The following is a 26,386-nucleotide window of genomic DNA, read 5'->3' as shown; positions in this document are numbered from 1 at the left end:
ACTGCCAACCCCTTACAAAATGACCTTCAGCAGGCCAGTGGTGTGAAGGTCCAATTGTCATTTATGTTGTTTGTACCATCGTTCTACATAACCATTTGGGTACTGTGCCAGTAATGATCTGGGAAGACAAATCAATGAATGGATTGTATAGACCTCTACAGGCTAGGCAATGGCACCCTGAACACCATTAGATACTGGGATTAAATTGTCTAACACATTATTAGACACTACACTGGTGCAGTGGGCTCTGACTTCCTCTGACAATGCATGACAATGGCCTCCCTCATGTATTAACAGTAGTTCATCCTTTTGGATGGAGGAAATAATATAATGCACTGGGCTCCACGCTTGCCTGAGCTAAGTCCAATAGATCATCTGCTCAGTACTCAATTTTCTGAAGGGTCAATTACTACAGACCTCCAAGCTTCATGTGGCCTTCAGATTAGCTCAAGAACAAAGAGCTTAATCGGAAGGGTTTCCATGAATGAGGACCTACATCTAAGCTTTACATAACCAAGCACAACACAAAGTGTTGGATAAAAATAAAGCATGCTGCCACTAAACTAAAGCAGTGAAGATGTGGTATCTGGAGTGAAGAGCCTCTCCATTTGGCAGTCTAATGGGCAAGTCTGGGTTTGTTGCCAGGAGTTAGTTGTCTGACTGCACCGTGCCAGGTGTAATGGTTGGTGGAGGGGGGATTATGGTGTTGGGTAGCTATTCAGGACTTGGGCTGGGACCCTTAATTCCAGTTAAAGGAACTCTTAATAATTTAGGATACCAAAGTATTCCAATTTCAAGCCCCAAACTTTGTTCCAACAGGAGTGCACACCAGTGCACAAAGCGATTTGGAGTGGAAGAACTGGACTGGCCTGCATATAGACCTGGGAATGAGTTAGAGTGGAGATTGCAAGCCAAGCATTCTCGTCCTTCATCAGTGACTCACATCATAAATGCACTCCTGGAAGAATGCTAAAACATTCCTATAAGCACACTCCTAAACCTTGTGGAAAACCTAATCGATTAAGAATGGGATATCATATGTATGTGAAGTCCGACAAGCAAATGCTTTTGACAATATAGTGTATACTGTGTCATATATCAAAACTCAAAAGAAAGCACCAATACCTGTCGTCATGAGATGGAAACATCATGCTACACACCTTAGAGAGTACCAACTCTTGTTCTTACATTTGGGAACAATATTAGGTAAAGAGTTTGAGAAATAAATCCAAGAACTTTGAACGTTTCTATTTTGCACACAACCTCAACTGAAAGAAAAACTGTTTAAAATTAACATTTCATTCACAACAGTTTGGAGAGTAAAGACTCTGAGTTTCATTTTGTTAGAAATATATCCAGTTGTCTCCAACGATACCTTGGTGTCCTTTTTATATGAATAGATCCAGTCATCTACAAACTTGAATTACTCATTTGGTATTAAATTCCAGGCTGCAGGTGTCAGGTATCTCAGTTGACTTTTAAGTGTGTTGGTGTTGCACTTCAGGTTCAGGGTCAGAAACAGCAAAAGATCATGTGTGTGTTGTGTGTGTGTATTTTGTCTTAGGGCAGATTATTCATGAAGAGACAAATAACAATGAAAACATATTAAAGGACCAGGAAACAGTTGTGTTTTCTTTATATTTACATCAGTCTAATTGAAATATACACAACAGTGTTATAGCAAACTATGACGTAAGTGTGTGTGTGTGTGTGTCTTTGTATGTCTCTCTGAGTCTGTGTGTCTATTTGAGAGAGACAGTGAGAGAGAGGAAGGGGTGATGAAAACAATCTTAGGGTGTCATATACAGTCATTGCTATATATGGTACAAATCAGTAGTGGATCACTGGAAAATTTGACACACAGACACACAACTACATGGACTCTCACCCAAACACACATATGCACACAGACAGGAACAAATATGAAATAAACTCTAAAAAGGTGTCATGAACACAAATTCAATGCTTTTACAATGGTGCAATCTTTGGTGCTATGATTTGTTGGTTCAAAATTAAATGGTGGTGGATTTGGAGAACAGAGAAGACCATCTTGGATGAACACAGCTAATGGAATACAGTGAACTTTGGAAATGGAAACAATGGAAAACTTTGAACTATTTCATGTCTAAAATGATATTTCTTGAACTTTAGTTGAGAAAGAAAAAAGGGAGAAAGAATGCTGATGTATAAACAGACAGAAATTGCTACAGTAAACACAACATTTGTCAGGAGCAAATAATATATTCACATCATCAACCACATTATGACGAATAAGTCCTGGTACTGAACAAAGGATGCTTGGCTGAGATCAGTCCAGTCCTGCTCAAGCACAGTGTCTTCAGTTTGTTGTTTCTCCTCTACAGAGAGCAATCCTATCTTGATAGACCCTGATGTGACAGTATTTCCTACTGGCTGTACTCTTCTGGCTCCTAGTTGTATGATGTTTGGTACCGACATTAGCCAGTTCTAACATAAACTGGTCTTAACATGCAGCTTAACTTGAAACTCAATATTGCTTGCTAATTAGTAGGCAGACCCACCGGATGTTACCGTTTCATTTTATTTGTTCCACCCTTGCCAGTGTGTGCATCACATGACAAAGTGGGTGGGTGCACCCTTCACTTCTGCCATTGCTCATTTAGTAGGGTCTCCAGACAGCTTCAGCAGGAGCCATGTTTGTTGGTGAGCTACTGTGACTGGACTCCACCTCCGCACCCACCCCTTCGTTCTGACTGGGTAAAGAGGGGTGCAGGAGGGAAGAACCTGTGGAGGCATTGGTGCATGGTGGCAAGATCCTTGGTGGTGAGCGTGAATCACTGCTGCCTGCTCCGCTTGTCATCATGGAGAACTGGTAGGAGCCAGCGGCAGTGGAGTAGTAGAGATATGGTGAGGAGGTGGACTGGAAGGGCCCGTTCTGAGCTTGGGGAGCATTTGCAGGATAGGGTGGAGGCAGGTAGGTGTGGTACCTCCCTGCAGGGGTGGTGGCCATGGCTGTTGCCATTGTGATACCGAGTGCACCATTGGAGACTGGATTGTGGGATGGGGTGTAGGTAAAGGCAGCTGCAGTGGGAGGATAGTGCACCCGGGGATCAGAAAAACGTGAGTCAGGCAAGGAGGGCAGGGAACTGAAAGGCCGTTCTAAGGTCATCCTTGGGTCACCAAAGGCAGTGAGCTCAGAGCCTGAAAGAAGACAAAGGTTGATTGTTACAACTTAATCACAGTGTTCCCTACGTGTGTCACCGCACATAGGTTTGTTACCTGTTAGTCGAGAGGACAGGTCACTGAGAGAAGAACGACCAGGTGATAGAGAATTAGCCGTGGGAACAGTGGGTGTAGTTATCTGGCCAAGATAAGGATACGATTGATCGTAAGACCATGATGGTGATGACTGCATCTGTCTGGAATCTGAAAGAGATACAAGCAGACAGGAGAAAGGGACTGTGAGCGAAAATACATGTAATATATAATCACTGATACCTTTGGAGCAGTAAAATGTTTCAAGAAATGTTTATTCCTTCAACAGTGCTAGTTTCAGTTACTGTGCAAATGTACTGTATATAAGGTTGGAATCCTGCAGTCAGCTGAGACTGAAGAAGTCATCTGGATGAAACGTTTCTCCCACTGAAAACGCTAGATCCAGATGAACAGGATCAACGTTTGAGGTTCAAGAAAAGTTTTTTTCACATGACTTTTTCCTGTGCTACTGACACTCCCAGTTTATGTTATGTTGCATGTGGGTGGGGTGATTAGCACTGTTTCTATTTAGTGAGAAGGTCTTGAGTTTGATTCCACCCCCAGGTTTTTCTGTTTGGAATTTGCATGTTCTCCCGTGTTCGCGTGGGTTTTCTCCAGGTACTCCGGCTTCCCCCCACAGTCCAAAGATTAGCAGTTGGGGTTAGGTTAGCTGGTAATTCTAAACTGTCCATAGGTGTGAATGTGACTATGAATGGTTGTCTGTGTTAGCTCTGCGGCAGGCTGGCGACCTGTCCAGCCCTATGACAGCTGGGATAGGCTCCAGCCCGACCCTGACAAGGATAAGTGGATGAGACTGGATGGATGTTGAATGTGACTATTAAAAACTTCAAAGCCACACTTTAAAGAAATGTTCATGTTCAAAGTAGCCATTCATTTTACCCCAATCTCTCCTTTCCTAATTATGTCCCTCCATCTATTTTCTTACAATGTTAATTATGTCTTCCTTACTCTGTTGTTGGGGCTGCAATTAAGTCGAAACTCTTACCTCAGGATTGAGGACTGGTATGATATGTTCGTGCTGAAATACTGTGTTTTTTTCCTTTCACCAAACAAGCCAATTTGGCCAAACATATCCACATTAGACTTGTATATCCAACATCGTCCCAGAAGTCTTGTGGCTTGCTCAGATGCCATTTTGCAAAGCTAAGGTTTTAGGGATACAAGGCTTTTGGCTGACAATGCTACCAAACAAGCCATACCTCTTCAGTTTTTTCTAATCAAAAGAAAAACATTGAAAGAAACCTGGAACTGATGAGCCTCTAACATTGATCTCTTTCTACCTTGGTGTTGCATTAAAACCCAAAGGAATGCCCCACCGAGCAAACGACCAAAAATGTCTGCCTTTATAGAGGTGGGCACACTTGCTGATGATCATTTAATCATGACCATTTGATTAACATCTTCATGGAAGTAGTAATGGTGTGCTTGGTTTTTTATACACTGCTTCTGCATTTTGGCTTATTTTCTTTAGTAAATAAATAATAACACAGTGTAATATGTCACATTTTATAGTTTATCTGAGTTTGTATTAAACTAATGTTAAGACCTACTACAGACCACATTATTTTTTTTACATGTTCTGAGATATAAAACTTTAGAATTTAATTTTAATTTGTTAACTATTACACTGAGAATTTGGAGTTACATCGTAATAAGCAACTGTTCTATGATAAGAAAAACTGTGTGGTACGACTGATTCAAGAAAAATAACTGTCCTGCTATACTGAGATTAAATTAAGGGAAGAGGTTCGTGTCAGTAACTCTTTAAGCATAAACTAAACATCAAATGAAAAATAAAATTACATGACACTTCAAGAAATGATCATGTACGAGCTTAACAAATTAAATGATGCATTGCATCAGCTTGCATGAAACAATACAGAAGTCTTTCTAGATAATTGATTTTGGCCCCTGATTGTTTCTTTTTTTTGAAGGAATTATGGACTGATGCCGCATACAAACAAAAATCGCCCTTCTTACAGCTTTATTAGAAAGGTGGAGTGAAGACTGACAGGAAAGCAGAGGGGGGAGACGTGGCAACGGGCCACGGGTCGGACTCAAACCTGGGCTGGCCACTCTCAGCCATGCAGCATTTGATCGCCTGCTTATCCAACTGAGCTCAACCAGCACCCTGGTTTGACATTTACTTGCTTTGTTTATTTCAAGGCTTTTACCAAGGCTACTGGCTCATGGGTGGCTCCTGGTTAGTATTTAATGAAGTGGCAGGACAGTGTATTTCCACCTCCAACTTGTGGTGGTATTCTGTACCCAGAGCTTAAGTATGGAGGCTTGTTCTCTGGATTTTCTCCCAGTCACTCACAAATGGAATTGGTTGGGTTGGCATGGGTTTTCACACTGGTATTGATGGTAGTCCTATGAGTTAAAGGGCTATCTGCCTGTATCAGTATTAGTAGATCCTAACCTTTCACACAGTGAGGATACATCTGAGCATTCCTGGTGCTATAAGAGGCAAACTGGGTCTTAATCAGCCCAATAGGTAATGTTTGTGGGCAGTGGAAGACTTGAAAATTGCAGCTATGCAGACAAAGTATGTAAAGATATATAAAGCTTTTTTACACAACACGTGTTAATTCTAACTCTGTATTTCTTGGACTCACTTTGTCAAGTCTTAACAAAATGATCAAGTCTTGAGCTGTTTGAGGTCCAAAAGACTGGCAGGAACAGGAACTTTGAAATGCCTGTAGAAAAGCCAGTTCAGCATCAGAGTCCTTTGATTTTAATGGTCCTATCTGATCTCTTCAGAGGTTTTGTAACAATAACGGCACTGATCCTATTAGAAGTCCATCTGTAAGGAAGACCATTGATCATTGATCAACAACCACTGATCAATAACCATGAGTCCCATTCACAGAGAGTTGGGGAATGGCTGCAATCACAGCATGTAAAATGGTGTAAGACGCTTACAAATGTGGATTGCACAACACTGGACATTATATTTCTTCATTTCCATTTAATACTTGTACAGCTGCTGTTATTGTATATATATATTTATATTTCTTCATACATTCTTATATATTTCTATACTGTATATTGTGTATTTTGTTGTACAGTTATTTTATTTTCAACTTTAACTTATATATTTTATCTTATTCTTTCCCAGTTAAATTTACCCGTCATTCTAATTTGTGTTGTACAGTTATTTCATTTTTAACTTTAATTTTTATATTTTATTTTATTCCTTCCTAGTTAAATTCACCCTTTTAAATTTTCATATTTATTTCCTATCTTATTCATAGCCTTTTCTTTTTTCTTTAGGTCACGAGCAGTTGTCTAAGCATTTCACTGCATATTGTACTGTGTATGACTGTGTATGTGACAAATAAAATTTGAATTTGAATTTGATTTGATTTGGTGACAGATGTACCCTTAGGCCCCCTCCTCGATTCAGAGATGGTCTTTCCCTTTTCACGTAAATGGCCTCCTTGACTCCGCCCTCAAACCAGCGTTCCTCCCTGTCCAGGATGTGAACATCCTCATCATTGAAAGAGTGTCCACTGGCCTGTAGGTGTGAATAGACTGCGGAGTCCTGGCCTGACAAGGCGGTAAATGGTAAATGGACTGATTCTTATACAGCGCTTTTCTACTCACTTTCTACTCTCCCAGACTACTCAAAACGCTGTATACAACATGCCTCATTCACCCATTCACACAGGCACTTCTAAACTCAAGTGCAACAAATTAACATTCACACACATTCACACTTCGATGAACGCATCGAGGAGGGTGGGCAAATTGGGGTTAGTATCTTGCCCAAGGATATTTGGCATGCAGACTGGGGAGCCAGGAATCGAACCACCAACCATCCAATCAGCAGCTGATCTGCTCTACCACCTGAGCCACAGCCACCCCACAGCTGTTCTGTTTTGTGCCATCTCCTTTGCCAGAGGTTTTTTGGTTTCCCTGATGTATAAATCCTGGCAATCCTCCTGGCACTTAACAGCGTACACTATGTTAAGGATTTCCCAGGTCGCGTTTCCAATTCACTAAGCCTGGCCTCCAGAGCTGCAAATAGGCTACATTTCTCACAAATATTTGTAAAAGATGCTGAAGAGTAGCTATATGTCTGACATGCTGAGCAGGAAAATGTGGGAGGGACAAGTAAAGAAGCCACGCTGCTAGTGACTTGGCTATGAGCTAAGGTAGCGAATACCTAAAGACAAAATGAATGAATACTAGAAACTTATCAGCTGGTTCAGTGGCGTGTGCTTTGGATAAGGCACGTAAAGATGAAACTATGTGATAAGTCATTATCTGAAGGTTTCAATTAAATTGGCTAGACAAAATACCACTGTGCATTTAACAGGAACTGGAAGTGATACAATAGCGCAGAGAGAGCCAACAACACAAATGTGTAATAAGCTGCCATTTCAAATGTAACGGAGATACAGCTACGTGCATGTTTGTTTATTCACAGCATGGAGAAATTATAGATGTGAAAGAAAGGAAGACAAATCAGAAATGAACGCTTGGTGGGGTTAGTGAGAGCGACAGGTTGTTCAGAGAAGAAAGGGCGAGGAAAAAGTAAGTTAACTGCTGAACGTTGATTTTTTTTTTCATTTTAACAGGGTCCATGACAGTAGGAAGCACTTAGAGATCACCTCTGTTTCTTTTTCACTCAGTGTACACACACCTCTTCTGCTACTTTACATCTCCGCTCATTGTCACAGCTTGAAAATACATGAAAGAAATATCAAACTGTTCATAGAAAGCAATCATCCACCACAGTCACATTACCTCCATGCCTCCATGCCATGCTACAGTACAGTCATCTTAAAGGTAGTAAGAATGTTATAACAGGAATCCAACAAATGTATTTTTTTTTTTTTGCGTATTTGAACTTAAGGTTCCTTAAAACAGGTTCGTTTGAGCAATGTTATGATGTTTGGCTGCTTAGTTATCTGGAATTTTACTTTGAGTTTTATTCCTTTTAACATATTTTTAAACAGCACAAAAACAGTTCAGTTGATTCACTTCTGAACTGTTTCAGCTGGAAGGGGCATTTAAGCTACATATGGCAGCTGTAGTATGCGAGCTTTTTCTTTTTAGTTTGTGACAGTTACATACAATTTTTTTTTCTCACAGTAGCACTTCCTGCTAGCTGACTCTCATTTCCTCCTTAAGATGCCAGTTGTGTCCTCACACACACACACACACACACACACACACACACACACACACACACACACACACACACACACACACACACAGAGAGATATATTTAAATGCACACATTAGTAGGAACTGACATTCTGTGTCACCTCCACTGAAGACGAGGAGAAACAAATACTTTCTTTTGGTACAACATAGAGCATCCAAGGAGAAGATAACAGATCTCATTAACTAAAGCCACAAGAAGATAAATGACACACAAATGCCTGTTATCACTAGAAGCGGAGTTAAATGGACTAGCTGTTCTTTTCCTTCTTTTCCTGGGTTGCTGATCGAGGATTGTGAGCTTTGGCATTTTTGGTGGTTGTCTTGTTTTTATGATTATTCTTGGTTCTTATTTATGGCTATGGGTTTTGGATTATTCCTGTCATCTGTGCCTTTAGTTGGTTAGCAGTTATAGTTTCTCTTCGTGTTCCCATTCTCTTCCCTTGGTCTTGTCTCCATGATTTGTCTTCTGTCCCTGTGTCAAGCTTGTTTCTTAGTCTTGGTCTCAGTGCTACTTCCACTTTTATTCACTTGTCCTGTGTGTGGCATATTCAGTTTTGCTTCCCCTGTCTTGTTACTCCTGATTTGTCCCTGATGTGCTCCCAGCTGTCCCAGCTGTCCCCACTTCCCTAACAACCCTCCAATATTGTGTCCGAGTCTCCCTTTGATCTTTGTTCGTGTTCTCCCTGGATAGTATGATTTCCTGTAGACAAATTTGGACTCATCAGCCCAAATCCCCGTTAGTTAACGCGTTGGCGCGGCTAGCTCGTTAATGCGTTGATGCATTAACAAGCGTCATCTGGACCAAGTACCCGTCGCCTTTGCCAATGCTGGTCCCCTACCAAGCCTCCAGAGGTGTTCCATTGACTCCACCTTCACCGATCCCCGGTGTGTCCGGTACAGCCATCTGATGGGGTCTGTCAACTCCACTGCCTATGTGGACCTCCAACCCAGCTTAAGGAAGTCTGTCACTCTAATCACCTTACAGCCATCTGAAAGCTTCCTTCGATGCTGTCCTCCATCCAAGCCACCGGAGAGGCTCTGCTGCAGTCGCTGGAATCCAGTCTTTGCCACCATTGTCAGCCTCCAGTCCTGTCGCTCAAAGGTTTCTGACACCACAGTTGGCGTCCAATAAATCATCGCCGGAGTAAAAAATAGCCTCCTGCCATATAACTGGATTGGCCACATCTCCTCAAACACTGTCACCCATGATGCCCCCTCAATTCTTTTCTAAATTGTTGGCCTCCAAGGCAGACCTCCTCACTGCCTGCCTGCATTGAGGAGGTCTGCCTGTAGACCTTGCCTTATGGCCAAACCAGCCACTCAAGCTGCTGCAGCCTTTCAGCCTAACCTCTTGGCCAGGCCAACTCCCTGGCCTCATTATCTTTCCTTGAGGAGACACTCTCGCAAAAACATCACGGTTTTAGTAACGCAGTAACGCAACATGCTTCATGACCTTTTTTGCAACAGTAATCCCTTACCTTAGTCGTTACTTGACAAAAATTAATCGGATTACAGTAACGCGTTGCCCATGTCTGTTCTCAATACAAATGATTAAGAGATTAGAGTTTGGATTTTTTCCCCCTTAATCATAAACACCTTCATTTAGAAAATGCATTTTGTGTTTCCTTTTTTTTTTGTCTAGTATTTAAATTTGTTTAATGATCTGAAGCATTAAATGTGACAAACATATATAAAAAAGTAAATCGGGAAAAGGACAATCCCTATTTTCAAACAAGTATATACAGTGTGAAGACCGGGATGTAGTGACCCACTTGGACTGGCGAGTGGGTCACTACATCCATGTCCAACTTAGTTTTCTTTTGAAGAGTTGAGAAGTTCATGTGTGTCTTTCCTTTGATCTAACGTGAAATAAACCCAGACCCACTTCACAATCGTTGATGGTCATTTCTCTGCCCATGGTGATAACAACTTCATCTCACCTTCGAACTTGCTATTTAACACTGACACATAGTACAATGAACCTGGGTCTGGTTGAAAAACAGCTACTATATCCTTTACACCTACATCAGGAAAGCTGGATGACTGTCATGGATATGGATCCACATTAAAGGGGCATCAGTTAATGAAAATGGTGATATATATAACAGTTGTACAGTTGTGGACAGGTAGGAACATGAGTGACTGATTTGAAGGACATAAACATCCTTACCAGGAGTTATCTGAGTGTGTGTGGGGCTGGAGAAAGCGACAGAGTTGAGAGTTGGAGGTTGGCGACTGTTGGCTGACGATTGATGATGGTGATGAGGAGGTGTCACCCTCATGGAGCTCCTTCTCAGCTGTTCCAGTTCTGTTAGCCTCTCAGAGAAAGCCAGGGAGCCTGGTTTGACTTCGTCCATCTTCTGACGATGACCTGAGGCAGAAAGTTAAGAGGAAATCATTAGAATTTCAAGTATCACACCTGAGCTCAAAATTCCTGAAATTTATTGAGTTGTCAGCAAAGCACTCCATGCTTGTGATGTGATTACACTGTGTGTGTGTGTGTGTGGCTGCACTTTAAAGCTCTGATACTGAGCTCCAGTTACAGGCACTTCCTCACAACAAGGGAAGTGTGCATTTGTGTATTTATACTGTGTGTGCATGGGTGAGTTATAGACGAGTGATGGGTATTCACAGCTAAGCAGATTTGACAAGTGCTCCTGTTGTTTTGTTACTTCTCCTCTTGTTCTGACCAGTATCACTTTGTTCATGTTATATGGAAGTGAAGTGGACTAATGTTATTTTAATGACACTTATTAACATTTATTAGAAGAAACACGTCTATCTTCTTTCTTCTCACATTCGTAAGCCTAAAGAAATCCCCATGTTTCATCATACTCAGTGGGAGAGGAAGTAAGTGTTGCATCAGGTTCCCCTTATGAAAACACTCAATTGAAAGTTTGTCTGCAGGGGTGCGTCTTCGCTGAGTATGCAGTTCACAAAATAAAATGAAATTGATGAAATAATGACATTAAATAAAACATATTATCCAAGAAATTGTTAATAATATTATTATAATTCAAAGTCTTTATTGTCATGTGTGCAGAAGAAATAGCATTTCTCTGTGCAATGAAATTCTTCCTTTGCTGTCCATACACAAATGCCAAGTAGGTAGGGTTGGAGGAACAAGATAAACAAGGATAACAATAAGACAAGATATTAGATATATAAAGATAAAAATAAGGATAAAAATAGTGAAAGATAAATAAATAACTACAAAAATAAGTAAGTGAAGACAAGTGAGGTATGCAGATGTAAATGTAAATGGATGTATAAAGGAGCTCAATGTGCAAAATAAAGTTAGTGTGCAAAGTGTAGTGATGTGCAAATTGCAGTTGATGTAGGTCAGCTGTTGTTGAGTTGGGACAATTAAAATGGCATGATATAAATGCAGCCTAGCACCAAATACAGTAAAAAGGTCTTACATTTGGTAGGTCGACCTTTTGTAATAAACTAAATAAAAAAAAGTTGTTTATTATTGGTGAGTCTAATGTGTTGTTAAAAGGAAACCCTTTAACCAATGGCAAATCAGAAGTTTGTTTTTTAGTTTTCAGGTTCATTTATTATTACCATGCCTTGTTCTGCGAGCCCAATAAACAATGCCAAAATACACACTGGATTCCAAAAAAGTTGGGACACTAAACAAATTGTGAATAAAAACTGAATGCAACGATGTGGAGATGGCAAATGTCAATATTTTCTTCAGAATAGAACATAAATCACAGAACAAAAGTTGAAACAGAAAATTTATCATTTTAAGGGAACAATATGGTGATACAAAATGTCATGGTGTCAACAAATCCCAAAAAAGTTGTGACAAGGCCATTTTCACCACTGTGTGGCATCCTCCCTTCTTCTTACAACACTCCACAGACGTCTGGGGACCGAGGAGACCAGTTTCTCAAGTTTAGAAACAGGAATGCTCTCCCATTCTTGTCTAATACAGGCCTCTAACTGTTCAATCGTCTTGGGCCTTCTTTGTCGCACCTTCCTCTTTATGATGCGCCAAATGTTCTCTACAGGTGAAAGATCATGACTGCAGACTGGCCATTTCAGTACCCAGATCCTTCTCCTACGCAGCCATGATGTTGTGATTGATGCAGAATGTGGTCTGGCATTATCTTGTTGGAAAATGCAGGGTCTTCCCTGGAAGAGATGGGAGCACATGTTGTTCTAGAACCTGAATGTATTTTTCTGCATTGATGGTGCCTTTCCAGACATGCAAGCTGCCCATGCCACACGCACTCATGCATACCATCAGAGATGCAGGCTTCTGAACTGAGCGTTGATAACAACTTGGGTTGTTCTTGTCCTCTTTGGTCCGGATGACATGGCGTCCCACGTGACTCGTCTGACCACAGAACAGTCTTCCATTTTGTCACACTCCAGTTTAAATGATCCCTGGCCCAGTGAAAACACCTGAGCTTGTGGATCTTGCTTAGAAATGGCTTCTTCTTTGCACTGTAGAGTTTCAGCTGGCAGCGCGGATGGCATGGTGGATTGTGTTCACTGACAATGGTTTCTGGATCCTGAGCCCATTCGGTGATTTCCTTTACAGTAGCATTCCTGTTTGTGGTGCAGTGTCGTTTAAGGGCCCGGAGATCACGGGCATCCAGTATGGGTTTACGCCCTTGACCTTTACGCACAGAGATTGTTCCAGATTCTCTGAATCTTCGGATGATGTTATGCACAGTTGATGATGATAACTGCAAAGTCTTTGCAATTTTTCGCTGGGTAACACCTTTCTGATTTTGCTCCACTATCTTTCTGCGCAACATTGTGGGAATTGGTGATCCTCTACCCATCTTGGCTTCTGAGAGACACTGCCACTTTGAGAAGCTCTTTTTATACCCAATCATGTTGCCAATTAACCTAATTAGTGTTAATTGGTCTTCCAGCTCTTCGTTATGCTCAAATTTACTTTTTCCAGCCTCTTATTGCTACTTGTCCCAACTTTTTTGGGATTTGTTGACACCGTGTAATTTTGAATCAACATATTTTTCCTTTCAAATGAAACATTTTCTCAGATTAAACTTTTGATCTGTCATCTACGTTCTATTCTGAATAAAATATTGACATTTGCCATCTCCACATCATTGCATTCAGGTTTTATTCACAATTTGTTTAGTGTCCCAACTTTTTTGCAGTCCGGTTTGTTTGTTTCACTTGGACATGAATGTCATGGTAATTCTTTGCTTTTAATAATTCTTTTGTTTTGTTTTTTTAAAGTGGAATGATTGCACTGCATACATTTTTAGTGATTTAAAAAAATGAGAGGTGGGTTATCAAGTTTGACTTTATTTGGGATTTTCTCTGCTCACAGGTTCAAAGATGATTCTGACGGTTCACAGGGCTCTAGACTAACTTTTCGCCACGGTTGCACTGGTACGCCTAACTTTTTTTCTTTGGCGCACCAGCACAAAAGTTAGGTGCACTCAAATTTTTCAACCGCATCGCTTAACACCACAGTTTTACATGTGCACTTTTTGGGGGGGAAAATTGCAGTCCATATAGACATATAGACATTTGTAAATGATTAACTAACAATTTTGTGCTTAAAGTGCTTTGGCACTCTTTGGCAATATTGTAGAAAATGTTCCACTTAATCATCATCTCGACCTCCTCTGACGACCTGTTTGCTGCTGCCTGCCGCTGAAAGGCAGTGGTAGAGGGAACACTTGGGCAGTGCATTTATGACGACATATAATGTGTTTCCTGGATACACTGTGCTTTTTCAGCATTCAAAGATTGATGGCACCGTGTCAGAGCACTGGCTATGAATTTCAGACAGTTCAGGCCTTAACAAAAATGTTATCAATAGTTCTTTTCATCTTTTCTTATTCCCCACAGCTACATCCACTTCTGTCAGGCCTAGGCTGCTCACTAGGGCTGGGTATGATCACTGATTTCTATAATCCATTCAATTCCGATTCACAAATCCTGATTCAATTCAATTTTGCCTCAGACAGTCAGAAATATTATAATTCTGATCATTTATCAGTACTGATACATGTGAGACTTCATCAGAGGTGTGAACATCACAGCAGATGCCTTTGTGTGAAAGTAACTGAGAGTAAAACACAGAAGAACATGAACGAGATTTTCCTGGCCTGGATTTTTATAGCAGATAACCTTAAAAATATTCTGCAATATTCTACAATTTTGCATAGATTTAAAAAAGTTAAAATTTCTTCAGTATAGAACAGCAGAAACTAGGCTTTCTTATCCAAGGTCATTAAGTTAAAAAAAGAAAAGAAAAAGTGGCCGACAGCGCTGTAAACAACGGTAGACTGGTGGGTGATAAGCGAAAGAATAATGCAGAAAACAGAGACTTGAGATGGGAAACTGTTCTTGAAGTACACTGAGAGAGAGAGTTGTGCATGAAGTGATTTTTATCGTGGTGGAAGCAAAACAGCAATAGTAAGAGGGAATTAATGACGACATTGATCAAATGTGAAGCGTAGTTTGGATCTTCTTTTGCTGCTGGCTCGGTGAATTTTGGTTGGAGAGAGACAAAACCTGCAGCTCAGAATCGAGCACAAAAAGACGTAAAGACAGCGCGGACCCAACGCATCAGAGTCAGCGAGCTGTCGGATTTCAGCCCCGACGGCGTGTCCATTTACTGTTTGGTGGTTGTTGAAATGGTTTTGTGAGCTTTAATCTGAGAATCTGGCGTTTCTGGCAAAACACAGTTATATTTAAAAGTCGATTCAGGATTTAATGAATTGATATGGCTTTATTCAAGCTACTCACCTCCCACTTCCACCTGCACTTTCAACTGGACCACGGCCAATCAGAGAGGTCCCGCCCCTGACTATCTCTAATTGGTTTAGTCCACGATAGGGGAATAATGTGTGTCTGTTGTTGACCACACGGAGACTTTCAGAGTTGCAGAGATTTTTTCTTGTTACCTAAACATTTGGTCGCACCGGTGCGACCTACGATTTTTTTTAGTCGCACAATCGAAAAATTTGGTCCCATTTGTGACCAAATTGGTCGCACTCTAGAGCCCTGGTTCATGTTTTAAAGGCCAAGCTCTATTAACTTCATGTTAGCAATTAGAACTTGTGTGGCATAAAAAGAGTTTGCTCGACAGCGCTTGTTGGATTGACCAATACTCAGAACCATGGAACTGGGGAACGACAAACTCAGTGAAGATCTAAGGAGAACTATAGATTACCCCAAGTTGCGAAGGTCTTTTGGAACCATTTATAAACAAAAATGCAGTATTGATCAAGGATCAATCCTGGCATGGACTATGAACACTAGTGTCACCATCGACTGTCACCCCCTATTCCAAAATCAAGACCTTCAAGCGTGGCTAAAACTAAATATTTACAAGAGAAGAAGAAAAGAAGAAGAAAGAGATATACAAGAGAAAAGCTGAGCTATTTGGCCAAGGTGTCCAGAGGTAATTTTTCTAGGTGTAAGTCTGAAACATTCAGGCCTAATAACACTGTACCAACTGTCAAGCATGGAGATGGTAGTGTTAAGCTCTGGTGCTGTTATTCTCCTAGTGATGAAGGAGGAGGATGACCTCCAAATTCTTTAACTTCAGTCAACAGCGAGATGGTTAAAACTTTTAAACAACAATATATTTAAACAACAGGATAATAATCTCAAAGATAACAAAGATACATTAAACTGGTTTTGTAATGGATAAAGCAGGCTAACATAAAGATTCTGCAATGCCCTTCCCAAAGCTTCCCAAAGGACAACATTTAACCGGATCCATGCCAGGAAAGGAAACAATTTAACCAGCCTGTGTAGATCCTAGAAAATCCAAAATGAGTTCAAACTTGTTCACCCAATTCCTCATTTTTAGTCACCTTGAGGCAGCTGTGGTGATCTGATGCTTTATAAATAAAATGAAAAATGAAAATGAAATGAAAATAAATATATACATATACAATCATTCCACTCTGAAAAAAGACCAATTTAAACCTCACTAAAACCCCCAAATTACCATGACATTCATGCCCATCATGACTGTACGTAAACTTCTGACCACAAGCATATGTATTTTTGTAATTTGATTTGATCTACAAGCGAACTGTATTTAACACCAGGTTAGCGTTTGCCTAGGAGGAAAATGTGAACATTTGTATGTCAGTAGTACTCACGCCGCGGCTCTCTGGGACCATCCACTGTGATTTTAATGGCTCTTTGGTATGTGGCCACCTGTGGAGGGTTGGTGAATACTGTGATGGTCAGTGTGAAACTTTTCCCTATGAAAACACAAGAAAGGGAGAAAAAGGAGGGTGAAAAGAGAGAGATGACGAGAGAAAGGGAATGGACAAAAATCACAGGGCAAAACCTTTATACAACATATGTATATATACAGTGGGGTAAAAAAGTATTTAGTCAGCCACCGATTGTGCAAGTTCCCCCACTTAAAATGATGACAGAGGTCAGTAATTTGCACCAGAGGTACACTTCAACTGTGAGAGACAGAATGTGAAAAAAAAATCCATGAATTCACATGGTAGGATTTGTAAAGAATTTATCCGTAAATCAGGGTGGCAAATAAGTATTTGGTCACCTCAAACAAGGGAAATCTCTGGCTCTCACAGACCTGTAACGTCTTCTGTAAGAAGCTTTTCTGTCCCCCACTCGTTACCTGTATGAATGGCACCTGTTTGAACTCATCATCTGTATAAAAGACACCTGTCCACAGCCTCAAACAGTCAGACTCCAAACTCCGCCATGGCCAAGACCAAAGAGCTTTCGAAGGACACCAGGAAAAGTATTGTAGACCTGCACCAGACTGGGAAGAGTGAATCTACAATAGGCAAGCAGCTTGGTGTGAAGAAATCAACTGTGGGAGCAATCAGAAAATGGAAGACATACAAGACCACTGATAATCTCCCTCGATCTGGGGCTCCACGCAAGATCTCATCCCGTGGGGTCAAAATGATCATGAGAACGGTGAGCAAAGATCCCAGAACCACACGGGGGGACCTGGTGAATGACCTGCAGAGAGCTGGGACCAAAGTAACAAAGGTCACCATCAGTAACACACTACAACGGCAGGGAATCAAATCCCGCAGTGCCAGACGTGTTCCGCTGCTGAAGCCAGTGCATGTCCAGGCCCGTCTGAAGTTTGCCAGAGAGCACATGGATGATACAGCAGAGGATTGGGAGAATGTCATGTGGTCAGATGAAACCAAAGTAGAACTTTTTGGTATAAACTCAACTCGTCGTGTTTGGAGGACGACGAATACTGAGTTGCATCCCAAGAACACCATACCTACTGTGAAGCATGGGGGTGGAAACATCATGCTATGGGGCTGTTTTTCTGCCAAGGGGACAGGACGACTGATCCGTGTTAAGGACAGAATGAATGGGGCCATGTATCGTGAGATTTTGAGCCAAAACCTCCTTCCATCAGTGAGAACTTTGAAGATGAAACGAGGCTGGGTCTTCCAACATGACAATGATCCAAAACACACCGCCCGGGCAACAAAGGAGTGGCTCCGTAAGAAGCATTTGAAAGTCCTGGAGTGGCCTAGCCAGTCTCCAGACCTCAACCCCATAGAAAATCTGTGGCGGGAGTTGAAGGTCCGTGTTGCTCGGCGACAGCCCCAAAACATCACTGCTCTCGAGAAGATCTGCATGGAGGAATGGGCCAAAATACCAGCTACTGTGTGTGCAAACCTGGTAAAGACCTATAGTAAACGTTTGACCTCTGTTATTGCCAACAAAGGTTATGTTACAAAGTATTGAGTTGTATTTTTGTTATTGACCAAATACTTATTTGCCACCCTGATTTACCAATAAATTCTTTACAAATCCTACCATGTGGATTCATGGATTATTTTTTTTCACATTCTGTCTCTCACAGTTGCCGTGTACCTCTGGTGCAAATTACTGACCTCTGTCATCATTTTAGGTGGGGGAACTTGCACAATCGGTGGCTGACTAAATACTTTTTTGCCCCACTGTATATATATACATATGTGTGAGAAGGCTAGGTCTCGGGGGGGAAAGGATTCAGGCTCGGGTCCTCTAACAAAGGCCTGGTTGGGTCCTGCGCCATTCCCATTCAATTACCAGCCAATATATATGTATATGTATAAGGAACCAAGGAAGATGTTTGTGGGGGTGCTTGTAGGGGAGCTGGTCCTACAGCATGATTGTATTCAAAGCAGAATTACGGTCCACAAAACCATTATACTAAGTTCCTGCAGAGTTCAGATGCTGGATGATGAAGTCTAGTGCCATGCTAACTACATCACCTACTGATCTGTTGGCTCTGTACGCAAAACACAGGGAGTTCAAGAGAGAGGGGGTCAATCACTGACTGTAGATGGGACAGGCAGAGGTGAGAGCGACAGGTCTGTAGTCATTAAGGCTTGTGATCATTGTTTTTCAGAACAGGAATGATATTGGCAGCCTTGAAGCAGGCTGGCACATGACATATCTGCAGTGAGGTGTTGAAAATGTTAGTGAACACTGTCGACAGTGTTTCAGGGTGGATAAAGACATTGAGTGCTGAGGTGCTTTGTGGGGGTTCTGGCTCTTTCTATATAGTAATCCTGGAAATTACATTGCATTTGGTTTTTATTGGTAATGGTCGATGTGTAAACTTTATTCCAGCTTCTGAGTGTGATATACAAAAAGTGAAAGAGTTTCTGAAAAGCAAACAATATGTATGAGAATAAAAAACTATTACTTTGTCCTTTGCTGGATGTGACTTGATTCCTGAGATTGTGGAGCAAAGAAAAAAGGATGGTGTACATGAAAATGTTTTTTCATGCAAACTTGTGGTCATAGACAAAGTTAAGAATTCAAATGTAGAATATTACATATTCTACAATAATACAGAATGTTACCTGTAATCATGAATATTACAAGGTATTATGAAGCTATTCGCACATATCTGCAGTCAATCTTTTCAAGTAGATATTTTTAAAAAATGAGAGAAAAACTAAAAAAATGTCTTTCATTTATAAACGAAATTCTCTGCTTTACCTTAAATGTTATAAAAAACAATTTTTTGGAAAGGTTTGATCATTTAAATGACAAATACTTTTTTGAGTGACTTAAAGTTTGGCTTTGGATGTAGCCTAATTACTTATTTAGAAAACTACTGTGTCCCATTTCTAATAGACACCTGCCAGCCAATCACAAACCAGTGTTTAACTGCGGTCATATCTAAGAGATATGAGTGTATGTACCACACATTAATAGGACTATCTCTGTGTCTGTGTGAAGTAGCAGTCACTTAACACTGTGCTAGATGTAAACACTGCACATGGCAGAGCCCCACTGCTGTTGTGTGTCGGGTGTTACTCTCATTTCCCTCTCCCTTTCTGTCTCCTCTCATTGTCTTAAATTATGATACATGAAACGTAGTCATATATTATATAACATATATAGTGCTATACAAAGCTCAGAACTGAATAACAGTTTAAGTTGTCTAGAACCCTTCTATAGGAAACACTAACGATTAACACATGCCATTCTCAGCTGTATTAATGGCCACTAGATGGCAGCTGACATCAGTGTGTCTCTGCTGTCTTTGTGCAACCAACAGAAAGAGATCGTGATCCTGGTCTACACACAGTGTTTTCTCTGCTCTATATAAGCAAAGGAAAAGCACATCATGAATGAAAAATGTATAACAGCATTTCTGTTCCCTTGTTTACAAAAAGAGTTACATGCATGCACACACACACACACTACATTAACAGATAACAAAGAGCCTGTGTGCGTCTTAACAAATGTTTTCTCTGCAGTCACTCTTGCACATCTCACCCTGGGAAAATAGGACGAGATGTGATTCATGAATGTGCACATCATGTTACTCAGTTTAGCTAACAATCAAAGTTAAATACACACAGAGTGTGTGTGTGTGTGTGTGTGTGTGTGTGTGTGTGTGTGTGTGTGTGTGTGTGTGTGTGTGTGTACATGTATGTAACCAATTTTCAGTCTTTTTCTCAGTTCCTCTTTCAAGACCATGATTTCTGTATTTCACGATATATGGCCACACACACACACACACACACACACACACACACACACACACACACACACACACACACACACACACACACACACACACACACACACACACGTCTGGTTTGCTATTCTCATGGGGACATCTCATTGGCATAATGCTTTCCTGAGCCGGTTACCCTAACCATCAAAAATGCCTAGCCCTAACTATAACCATAACCTAATTGTAACCATGACACTAAAACCACATTTTGAGTGTGAAAAACGCCTGAACCTCGTGGGGACGTGGATTTTGGTCCCTACGAGGGGACTGAAAAGTCATCAGAAAGCATAAACAAAGAAGAAATACAGGTTAGCGAGGCAAACGTTCTAAAGTCAGAACAGCTCTGTGCAAAGCAAAGGCAGCACTCGTGAATAAACGAAATCAGGCTTTGATTGAGTGAGCATGAGATGATGACATCTGCACAAAAAATGATCTTGACTTGAATCCATGAGTGTACAGGTTTATCAAAAGCAAACAGAAACACGGTGAGATGTGATTTTACACATATAGAAAACGGTAAGAAATAAAATATGTATTTACTGCACGAGGCATATTGTATGCACCTGTCTCCACTACATTTATTCAAAAATGAAGAAGCAAGGTCCAGATTTTTCACCAGATTATTTCCATATTGACTGCTTTATTTTTCCAGACAGATTCCAATAACTGCATTCTGAGAACTGATCCACGAACCAGCAGTTTTGTTACCAAGTCTGTAACAAATTTTTCACCAATTTCCAATTTAACTTTTGGCCATTTAGTGGAAATGAAAGTGACATTTGTGCAGGTTTGTATCGTCTCCGTCACATCTGTACGTCTTACACATGTGTGTGTAAATGATTTGCGTCCTTCCTGCGTGTTGTTCCTGTCACCTTATCATGAAACGCATTAATAAGAACTAGACGCACAGAGAACAAAGCACTGCGTGTCACAGCAGTTTGGGTCAGACACTGTTTTACAGACAGATGCAACTACAGTCTTCCAGCTGTAAGTCAACATTACAGAAATACTATCTTAAAATACTGCTGGGAGAGAAAATGGTCCCATTGTATTCTGTGCTGTTAAATTTGCATGAAACAAATTTAGACTCCTCACTCTTCTTCATTTGAATTCTGCTGCACTTGAAATATTAATATGCTCATTTTTTCAACTTAAGGTCTGCACAGCTGATAAAATATTGACAGTTATACCAATTTCTTTTGGCTGGGGGAGGATTTATCAATATTGTGTGTGTCTGTATGTTAGCAGGGTTTGTGTACACAAGACTGGTGTTTTAAATAGATAAGTAGGGACATTTGCCTGTGCCTGATTTAGAGTAACTGTGCTTGTGTGTCCGTTAAAAAGAGAGGGAGAAAGAAAGAGGCAGACACTGGATGGGATATTAGGAGGAAGTTGTGTGAATGCTGTTTTTATTCACATGTACTTCCCCTAATTTAATGCTGTATGCTTGTACAAAACATGTCTATTAATTTTCAACCTGTGGAAGATTTAAAGGTGAAACTCTTCTGACTAATGTCACTCATACTAATAAACTGGTGCCTGCTAATTTCACACTGTACAACTTTTACACTGTACAGTAAATCTGCATTCACATTTCCATGTATGTATTTGCGTGTCTGTGCGTACCTCTACCGCTGCGGCCCACAAAGCGGAGGTCGTTGAATCTGGCCACTTGGTTCTTGATTGCAGCTGTCGCATTGCGAAGCTCTGCTGAGTAATTCTCATCATTTCCTGCCATCACTGTAACCAAGGTGCCATCTGGAATGTCGCCCAGGGCAACCACCTAGTGACATGTTGGCACAAACAAGAGAAAAGCACGAGTGTGCGCTGTGTCTGCGTGAGGGTTTAATCCAAGTTTGAGGTTTTCAGAACATCTTTGTATCCAACCTGTTCGGTGCCATTTTTCAGTGCACACGTCCCACAGAGGTTTTTACACACCTGATGCTACTTTGCACCAAATGTCAGTCCATGCAAAGCAGGAGTGCAAAACTCCTGATTATGCAGATGGGACAGGGGTGTCAAACTCAAATACACAGTGGGCCAAAATTCAAAACTGGAACAAAGTTGTGGGCTAACATTAACATTTATTGAAAAAAAAATCTTCCTCCAGATATAAGAATGAATCTTTTCTTATGGACTCAAATAAGTTTTGCTGAAAAACTGAATATGGAACAAGCAAAGCTTAATACTAAACAATATATATATTAGCTGTATAATACCAGTAGGCCAGCTCTAATAGTAATTTGGTATGGCTTCGCGGGCCAAATGTAATTAGGTTGCGGGCCAAATTTGGCCCGCGGGCCAGAGTTTGACACCTATGAGATGGGATGATTGTGGGATGATCCAAAGTAGAGTACAACAAAAAAGTCATCTATTAGTGACTGAGCAGCTAATGTTCATATATAAAGACTGAATTGCTGAGAGGCTAGCACAATTTCAAACTGACCATACGCTTGGTTTGACTGAGAGGCAAAGAGGCAGTTTTACACTGAACTTCATGGACAGTAAAAGATGCAAATGATTAACTAAAAGTTGTTGAATAAAGCTTTTGTGCGTACTGTTAGGCTTTACCCTCCACGAGAGCTCAGCGCACTAGAAAGCACACTCTCCTTTTCCACACCTACACAAATATAGAGCCAGGCAGGCTGATTTCCATATTGTGGCTAATCACACCAAAGCATCATTGTGCAAATAAGCAGGGCAGATATAGTACTATGGAGCATCTCTGTCTGTGACCCAGAGCGCTCCAACCAGCGCTGACTGCCACACTAGTATTAAAACGACAATTATACCTTCCACCTATTGGTAATCACTTAAAGTGGTGTGAGACTGAGTACCAGTGCCGGTCACAGTAATGAGATAAGTTGATGGAATCACACTGGCTGCAATAAGCATTTCACTGGGTTTAGAAATTATTCAAGAACAAACAGTAAATTCACCGTCGGGCAGACTGTGGAGCAGCAGCAAAAAAGCAGCCCAGCAAATATGTGTGTCTGTCTATGTATACAGAACAATACCTGCAGAGTGTGTGTTATCAGCTACATACAATATGGATGCACGTCTTTCGCTGTGTGCATAAAATGTGCGTGTTCATCTCAACAGTCATCCATTATCAGTAAGAGGCAGTGACATCCGCTCATGACACTCCATAATGATGCATAATGCACCAAACTCTCTCTTACACACACATGTATGCGCAAACACTAATGCATAAAACTCAGTAAATCAATCCACTGTGTTTTCTGCAGCTAAAAGCCGCTTTTCCACAAATGCATTTTGTCTCAAAGTGCAGGAAAACCATCCACATGAGGGAAACGCAGCAAAAACAAACAAACTTGTGTTAAATCACTGAGGGTGGATGGATCATATGACCCACTGGTAAGACAGTATAAAGGTCTGTAAAAACGGACCTTTGTGAGTGATGCTGGAAAATGTACAAAATGTTAGATTTGGTACATTAAACACTAAAGTCGTAAATCATCCGGACCATTTACATCAATTAACTTTTAAAGGCAAAATGTCAAAGATTTGTTCCCAGATGTGAGGAAATGCTGCTTTTCTCTGTTTGTCAGTGAATATACTGAACAGCACGTTGGACAAGAACAGTAAAGGCAATCAAAGTAATAGAGAGATGAACTCATGATGATGTAATAATATAAAAATGCTACATGTTATTATCAGGAAACTTTCAGTAGGTGAAAGGTTCGTGATCACTTGGTTAGAGGTGGAGCTGACTGCATACGTAACAGTAAAACCTGGTATGTATGTGAACTCTAAGTACGCACAGTCCATTACAATGTACAGCACGGCCCGTGCTAAAATGACAACATACACACCTTAAAAGCAATGGGCAGAGTCTTATTACACCTCCAGTGAGTAGGCAACACAGAGCACAGAAAATTGGGACTGTCTGTCTTCACCAGCTCTCCTGGATGATCTGGCATCACCTGAAAAAACAGCAGCACAGTTATTTTAGTCTAAGACAGAAATAAGCAACCAGTCCCGTGCTGCCCTACCTCCACCATGCCGTGGTCTGCAATTCGCAATTTTCCCACCATAGCAGCTCCACCACCGGCCTCCTGGGCTCCGAGAGGCAGGGCCTCGGCCATCTTCCCCCCCGAGGCGAGGGTGGTAGAGGGGGGAGTATAGCGGCGACCGGGGGCAGGGTCTGTGACAGAACCCAGGAAAAAATAGTCTTTGAATCACGTAATCATCAGAACAGTATGAGAATATATTTTCACTCTTCATTCATTGTTTAAGAAATAATTTCAGCAGAGAAAGAAAACGTAGCGATTCTGTTTGCTCACAGATATTTTCTTTCCCCCCAGTCTGCACTAACAAGGACTTTTTTCACTATTCTGTCACAACTTATGATCAATCAGTAAGTAGATTAGTAGGTAATGACTAGAAAGATTTCTATAGATAGTGTTTGACAAATTATGACTACGCTTGCTTTTTATTCAGGTTAAAGACACACACACACACCTGTTTCACTGTACAGGTGTGTGTGAACTGGGATCTATAAAACACACACACAGAGTGAGACTGAGAGATGTTTAAGTTGTACACTTGTCGGGGCACCACAACCACAGGAGAAGGTAACCAGGTGAACAGGTGTGACCGTTTATTTTGCTAATAGTTACATTTGTATCTAAATGTTAAATTGACTGATTCTTATATCTGATTTTTTAAATTTCTAATCTGGAGCCTTCAAAGTATTTTATACAACACACCTCATTCACGTCCTTTCATACGAGCGCTTTTGGTCTAACATTCACACACATTCACACTGAGAGCACAGAGAGTACCCTGGGGTTCGTATGTTGCCCAAGGATGGCATGCAGACTGGACCAACCTGATGACCTTCTCAGTCAAATCCAAAGTTTTGGATCCTAGTGAGCTCAGGTAACACTCATTCGTATTATAGCACACATTTGTTAGTTCAGAATGAACACTTCAACACATGGTTAACATTTTGCATCAATCTCTGAAGAATTCTGGCAGCAGTGCAAAACTCAGACTCCACTTTTTCCCCTTTTACAAACACTACAAACCACATTCACCAGTTCACACAATAACTCTGTTTCCATTCACGAACGCAGTCACTGAGAAAAGGTGGGGTTGTATATTTAAATCTAAGAAACTTTGACTCGTGGACTGGATCAAACCAATAACCTGACAATGATCGTTTGAGCTGATTTGGATGTCACAGAGTAAACCGGTACACGAACGCTGGATTGTGCTATATTATGTATAAAGCTACAGTTTTCTACAGGCCTGTAAATGACAACGTTGTTGTACAATGACACACATTCCAGTATATGGATATCACCATCACTGCTCACACACAAACACACACGGACCGACAAACCACGGACTAACACCGCGCCGTCAGAGACCATTTCTCCAAAAGCTCAGTCAGTCAAACTAATGTGACAGCTGAAGAGAACAAATATGTTCTCTGCGCATGTCTTCATACTTTATCGTGAACAACAACCAGAATAATACGTCGTACCGTATTTGGCGTCCCACGGAAACACCATCTGTGCGTCCACAGTCTCCTCTCGCTGACTTTCACTATAAGCCTCCTGCTTTCCTCCTGTTTGCGGCCAAGAAGCGGATTCCTGTGTGCGCGTCGTCCAGTACTTATCTGTCAAACTACCCCGACCAAACGCGACACATTTAAATCCGTGCAAACATGTCCCCGACGCTTTCAGATGTGTTTGATGCGTCCTCCATACAGAGTAGAAGTCAAAGGCAGACTTGAGATGGGTTCTGTAGTCTTCAAAGCTCAGCAGAACAAACTTCCGCTCATACTGAAAGTGGAAGGAAATGGGCAGACGTTGGAGGGGAAAAAGAGAGAGTATCTGACTGTATTTCAAAGTAAGTAAGCGCTTTCATCATAACTACTTCTATGTCCTTTCCGCTGCAGATGAATGGCCATCTCCGATC

General features: G+C 41.1%; 1 protein-coding gene across 1 annotated transcript; it reads right to left on the bottom strand.

Annotated features, from left to right (window-relative positions):
* Positions 1–1,411: 1,411 nt before the first annotated feature.
* runx1 (RUNX family transcription factor 1) lies at positions 1,412–26,386 on the bottom strand. The gene is made up of 8 exons (XM_085398512.1): positions 25,950–26,386; positions 24,451–24,602; positions 24,271–24,381; positions 22,061–22,217; positions 16,554–16,658; positions 10,604–10,804; positions 3,259–3,405; positions 1,412–3,180 (listed from the first exon to the last, which is right to left on the bottom strand). The coding sequence occupies exons 1-8, from the start codon at positions 25,975–25,977 to the stop codon at positions 2,639–2,641; spliced, it is 1,443 nt and encodes a 480-aa protein (XP_085254638.1). The 5' UTR covers positions 25,978–26,386; the 3' UTR covers positions 1,412–2,638.

This window comes from Rhamphochromis longiceps, linkage group LG23, assembly GCF_057381845.1.
Source record: "Rhamphochromis longiceps isolate RC_006_pf linkage group LG23, R_longiceps_female_GT1.1, whole genome shotgun sequence".
In the NCBI taxonomy this organism is placed as follows: Eukaryota; Metazoa; Chordata; class Actinopteri; order Cichliformes; family Cichlidae; genus Rhamphochromis; species Rhamphochromis longiceps.
This window is presented reverse-complemented; position numbering and strand designations above follow the sequence as displayed.